The sequence below is a fragment of the Helianthus annuus genome, chromosome 17, assembly GCF_002127325.2.
Source record: "Helianthus annuus cultivar XRQ/B chromosome 17, HanXRQr2.0-SUNRISE, whole genome shotgun sequence".
In the NCBI taxonomy this organism is placed as follows: Eukaryota; Viridiplantae; Streptophyta; class Magnoliopsida; order Asterales; family Asteraceae; genus Helianthus; species Helianthus annuus.
The window spans coordinates 152,367,494-152,373,809 of NC_035449.2; the positions used below are offsets into that span (position 1 = coordinate 152,367,494).

The window sequence follows — 6,316 nt, forward strand, 5'->3', positions numbered from 1 at the left end:
TGGCTTACAAAATAAAACTGTCCTTGTCACTAGGCCATTTTGTGCCACCTTAATATCCATAATAGCTTATAGCTGGGATAAATTATAAAGAAAAATTTAAATAAACTAAATTAACAAATTAACCAAATATGGTCTATTTATAACATGGTTAATGAATCATCAAAAATGATGATTCCATAATAGATCACTAAACATATCGTTGTCAATTGTTTTATAGCAATCAAACTCTGCAATGGCTGAATCAGAAGAGATTAATAGTCATCCAAATATGAGGAATGACAACACCAGGATGAATGTAGCGGGTGCAGATCTACAAGCAATGATAGACAATGCTGCTGTCACTAAAGCCGTTGACAGAATGTTCAAAGAACCAAGTGGTACTCACGCTAAGACCCAATCTGTACCTCATACAAAACCTCCTTCCAAAACACATACATCTCATAAGGACGAATCCCGACATTCGTCAAATCAGAAAAGTCCGCCATCTAAGCAAACTGTGTTAAATCAAGAACCGCGCTCAAAGACCTGCTCTTATAAATACTTTGTCTCTTGCAAACTAAGGGATTTTACAGGCGAAAAAGGTGCCATAGACTGTATGACATGGCTTGATGAGATGGATACCGTTGTGGATATCAGCGGTTGTGTAGAGCAAGATGTTGTGAAGTTTGTTTCACAGTCATTTACGGGGGAGGCATTGGCTTGGTGGAGGTCGTTAGTCCAAGCCACGGGGAAAATCCCACTCTATAACTTGTCTTGGGAACAATTTGTAGCACTAATCAGAGAAAATTTTTGTCCTCAGCATGAGGTAGAGAAAATTGAAACAGACTTCCTGACTCTGGTCATGAAGAATTTGGATTGCCAATCTTATGTCACGAGTTTCAATACTATGTCAAGACTCGTTCCCTACTTGGTTACACCAGAACCTAAATGCATAGCGCGTTTCATTGGAGGCCTGGCCCCTGAAATAAAAGGAAATGTTAACACTTCCCGGCCTACCACTTATAGGTCCGTGGTGGATTTGTCCTTGTCCCTCACTCTAGATGCAGTAAGGAATAAATCTGTTAAGACTTCTGAAGAGGGAAAAAGGAAAAGGGAAGATGAGAGCTCACATCGCTCCGACAAGAAAAGGAAGGGTAACTTCGAGCATAAGAAAGGGTGTGAGTTTAGAAACAACTCAAATCAGTCTGATATAAGGCCCAAGTGCAAGAACTGCAGGAAATGCCATTCTGGAAGGTGTACGATTGACCCACAAGCTAAACTCTGTGGAATTTGCAAGACAAAGGGGCATAAGACTTTAGAATGCAAAGAATTGAAGAATGCGACTTGTTACAACTGTAACGAGAAAGGGCATATCAAAACCAACTGCTCGAAATTTGCAAAGAAGCCTGAAGAGGCCAAGAAAACAAATGCTCGAGTTTTCCAGATGAATGCCAGGGAGGCAGTATAGAACGATAACGTTATAATAGGTGCCTTCCTCATAAACGATATTTATGCTAGAGTATTATTTGATTCTGGAGCAGATAAGTCCTTTGTAGACAATAAATTTTGTAAACTATTAAATCTGCCTGTTAAAACTCTAGACATAAAATATGAGGTAGAATTGGCTGATGGTACATTAGAGACTGCTTCAACAATTTTAGATGGATGTTTCATAGCCATTAGGAACCACTCTTTTCCGCTGTCCTTGTTACCAATGAAATTGGCAGGATTTGATGTGGTTATAGGCATGGATTGGTTATCCTTGAACCAAGCCCAAATTGCCTGTGCCAAAAAGCAAGTTATCATTAAGACCCCAACAGGAAAGTCAATTATTGTTCAAGGAGATACACATCATGGATTGTCTGATCAAACAGCTATGCTTAAGGCGTCCAAGGGTTTGAAGAACGGTTGTGTCATTTACATGGCACAAGTGACTGTAGACACGCCAAAGCCTAAAATTGAAGATATCCCTGTTATTTCGGAATTCACAGACGTTTTTCCCGAAGAGTTACGTAGTTTGCCTCTTGACAGATAAGTGGAATTCAGAATCGATATTATACCAGGAGCTGCACCAGTAGCACGAGCTCCTTATCGTTTGGCACCGACCGAGATGAAAGAATTAAGGACACAATTGGATGATTTGTTGGAGAAAGGATTTATTCAACCAAGCTCATCACCTTGGGGAGCGCCTATTCTATTTGTGAAAAAGAAAGATGGCTCAATGCGTCTATGCATTGATTATCGTGAGCTGAACAAAGTTACAATCAAGAACAAATATCCATTGCCCAGGATCGATGATCTGTTCGATCAGCTTCAAGGGGCAAGTTTCTTCTCAAAGATCGATCTAAGGTCGGGATACCATCAGTTGAAGGTTAGAACCGAAGATGTGCACAAGACCGCATTCAGAACAAGATACGACCACTACGAGTTCCTAGTGATGCCTTTCGGGCTCACTAATGCACCTGCAGCATTCATGGATCTCATGAATCGTGTCTGCAAGCCATATCTGGACAAGTTGTCATAGTTTTTATTGATGACATACTCATTTACTCCAAGAACCAAGCTGATCATGAAGAACACCTCCGGTGTATCCTTAAACTTCTGCAACAAGAGAAGCTCTACGCCAAATTTTCCAAATGTGAGTTCTGGCTCCGTGAAGTCCAATTTCTTGGACATGTAGTAAGTGAGCGTGGTATCCAGGTGGATCCTACTAAGATTGAAGCAATTATGAATTGGCAAGCACCTAAGACGCCCACGAAAATTTGCAGCTTCTTAGGTTTGGTAGGTTACTACAAGCGTTTCATCGAAAATTTCTCAAGAATTGCTGCACCTTTAACTTCGTTAACTCGAAAGAACGTGAAGTTTGATTGGGGTCTCAAGCAACAAGAATCTTTCGAGATTCTTAAGCAGAAATTAAGCAATGCTCCTGTGTTGACATTTCCAGAATGGATAGAAGAGTTTGTTGTTTATTGCGATGCATCACACAGTGGTATGGGCTGTGTGCTTAGGCAAAGAGGTAAAGTCATTGCCTATGCTTCTCGTCAATTAAAGGTGCATGAGAAAAATTACACCACCCATGATTTGGAATTGGATGATGTTGTATTTGCACTCAAGCTTTGGAGGCATTACCTATATGGAACCAAGTGTGTAATATATTCAGATCATAAAAGCCTTCAACATTTATTTAACCAGAAAGATCTCAATATGAGGCAACGTCGTTGGATGGAAACATTGAACGATTATGATTGTGAAATCCGTTACCACCTGGGCAAAGCTAATGTGGTCGTCGATGCACTAAGCAGGAAAGAAAGGATTAAACCTATCAGGATAAATGCCAAAAGTATTGAACTAAAGAATAGTCTGAATGAAAGACTGTTAGCGGCTCAGAAGGAAGCTATATTGGAAACTAACTTTCCGAATGAGACGTTAGGTGTAATTGCTGATCAATTGTCTTATGGCAAAGATGGAATCCTTAGATTGAATGGTCGAATCTGGGTTCTAGTTCATGGAGGACCTAGAGATGTAATCCTCCAAGAAGCGCATAGTTCTAAATATTCAGTTCATCCGGGCAATGATAAGATGTACCAGGATCTGAAGGCAACTACTGGTGGATAGGTTTGAAGAAATCTGTAGCCACTTATGTGGCTAAATATCTGACGTGCGCACAGGTTAAAGCTGAGCATCAAAAACCGCTAGGTTTACTGATGTGTGTAAAATGCAACATATAAATTACATCAAATGAGGCATAAAACTAACCCTTTTTAAATACTAATGTTGGAAAAAGTGTGCTTTTGTCTTCCTTTTGTATTTTCAGGGTTAAAAGAGCTTAAACAAACAAAAGAAGCAAAAATGCAGCCAAATCCAACATAAATACAAAGAAAAGGAAGAAATGTGGCATGCCTGACCCCTCGACAGCATCTTCCCAAAGCAAAAACAAGAAGAAAGCTGAGCATGGGGTTGTGCCCAGCTGAGCATGGGGCTGTGCCCAGCTCAACACGGGACGTGTCCAGCTCAACACGGGGCCGTGCTCAGCGAGCACGGGGTAATGTGGAGGATGGTCAGCCCTGGCAGAAAAGACAAAGTGATAGAAGCTTCTACTGCCCACCACGGGGCCGTGCCCAGCGGACACGGGGGCGTGGTCAGAGTGCTGCAGGTGCATTTATTGTAATTGCGAATTACAATTAATGAAGAGAGAGAGTGTCAGACGGGCACGGGGCCGTGTCCAGCGGACACGGGGCCGTGCCCAGGCTTCTGTTCAGCCTATAAATAGGAGTGCTTGGAGCCATTTCAACTCATCCCTTGGCACACCACCTCTCTCACACTTCATCCACCACCCACCACCACCATAACACCATCATCCCCCACCATCATCCATTGTCCATCGTAGAGTGTGTGAGTCGTCTCGGGATCCAAGATTGATAGTAAGAGTTCTTGACAATCAAGGCCATGTTTGCCTAAGTCTCTTACATCACTTGGTGAAGACAAGTGTTTAGTATAATACTTTTTATTTTTAATCTTTTGCACTTCTTATTTGGTTTTGTATTAATGACTTTAATAACTAGTTGCTCATGTTGAAGGTGATCTTTCCTTATCGTTTGTCCGTGGTGTCTTGGCATTATTTTACTGTCTATATAAAATAAAAGATTTTCACCATTCATATCTCCACGGTCTATATGGAGGTATGTTGGCTATCTGGTCGGGGGTTAAGGGAACGGTTTGGTAAGGGTCTTGCCCTTGTTCAGCGTTTAGAGGTCCTGCAAGGGACCTGGGTCAAATTTAGTAGGATCTCCTTCAATGCCCATAGGTATTGGATGGCGGGGATCCAAACTCTTTGACCCCCTCATAAGTTAACTACTATTAATACTATAACCCGGCTATTTAGGACTGTATCCCTGCTGACTCAGACTACTTAGCCGAGGATAACGTCACCGCCAAAAGCGGGGCCTACCATAATTTGCATTAATAACTTAATTCATTATCTTCAATAATCCAACCCTTTAGGATTGTATCCTTGCTGACTCAAACTACTGGGTTGAGGGTAACGTCGCCTTCAAAAGAGGGGCCTACTACAATAACTAAGATAATCTCTTAAACAAGTGCAAAAGTGCGAAAATAATCAAAGGTTATACTAATACACGAGTCGGAACCAAGTGATTCATCTTGTCTATCTGTTTTTATTTTATTTTTATTTTTCAGTATTTACTTAGTTTTTATTTTCTTAGTTTAAAAACATTTTTTCTAACTTTTTGATTTAATTAGACGTTGAGGATAAACCGGTACTAAAAGCTCTTGTGTCCTTGGACGACCTCGGTATCTTACCAACACTATACTACGTCCACGATGGGTGCACTTGCCCATATGTGTGTTTAGTGTTAGTGAATATCGTGTTTTATAAATTTAAAACTTGGCTAAAGGTGTAAAAAGGGCTTAATTATATATCTAAATTATATTACACTACACACACATCAAGTTTTTGGCGCCGCTGCCGGGGACACAAGGATTTTAAGAAAGCTTAAAATCGACGGCCTAATCAGTTTTTCAAAACCTTTTCAAAACGCGCGCAAACTTTTTTGCATTTTAGCTTAGTTTGCATTTACAGTAGCCTGAACACAGGGCCGTGCTCGCTGAACACGCCCCCGTGCTGCATATTTTTAGTTAGATACCCAGATACAGAGTCTGAACACGGGGCCGTGCTCACTCAACACGCCCCCGTGCTCAACGTGACCAGTAACTTTAATTAAAACGCCCAGATACAGACCCTGACCACGGGGCCGTGTTCAACAGACACGGGGCCGTGTCCAGCTTCTGTTTCCGTCTTTATTTTTGTTTTCTGGTCCCGAGACTCAGTTGTGGTCTGCTGAGTGATTCTTATGGATCAATACTCAGGAGGTTACAACTACACCTATGATGAGGATGATTATAGGGGTAATTATTGCACTAATTGTCGTAACGCACGCTCGGTTCAATATAATAACTCATATCAACCATCCAATTCATACAACTATTATGAGGAGCCCAGGTACGGGCCATCAACTTCATACACACCCTATGAAGACCAAAGGTATGAACCTCCTTCCTCATACTCATATTTTGATGAACCAAGGTATGAGCCTTCATACTCATACTTTGAAGACTCAAGATATGAACCACCACCTTCATACTCTTATTATGAGGAACCATGGCGTGAACAACCCACCTCATATGAGTACTATGAAGAACAAAGTTTCGACCCTTACCCATCATATACTTACAATGAAGAACAATGGTGTGAACCATCTACTTCATATGAGTACTATGAGGAGCCAAGGATCGAACAACCGGATTCAAGCTTTGAAGA

General features: G+C 41.2%; 1 protein-coding gene across 1 annotated transcript; it reads left to right on the forward strand.

The window, feature by feature from the left end:
- Window positions 1-232: 232 nt before the first annotated feature.
- LOC110925097 lies at window positions 233-2,014 on the forward strand. The gene is made up of 2 exons (XM_022169064.1): window positions 233-1,334; window positions 1,581-2,014. Exons 1-2 carry the CDS (start codon window positions 233-235, stop codon window positions 2,012-2,014), a joined length of 1,536 nt encoding a protein of 511 aa, XP_022024756.1.
- Window positions 2,015-6,316: the final 4,302 nt, after the last annotated feature.

Bases quoted from the DNA above. Each gene is read 5' to 3' on its own strand.
- LOC110925097 (XM_022169064.1), top strand. From the start codon at position 233: ATGGCTGAATCAGAAGAGATTAATAGTCATCCAAATATGAGGAATGAC. The intron at 1,335-1,580 runs GTAACGAGAAAG...TTAAAACTCTAG, and splicing joins GAATGCGACTTGTTACAACT to ACATAAAATATGAGGTAGAA.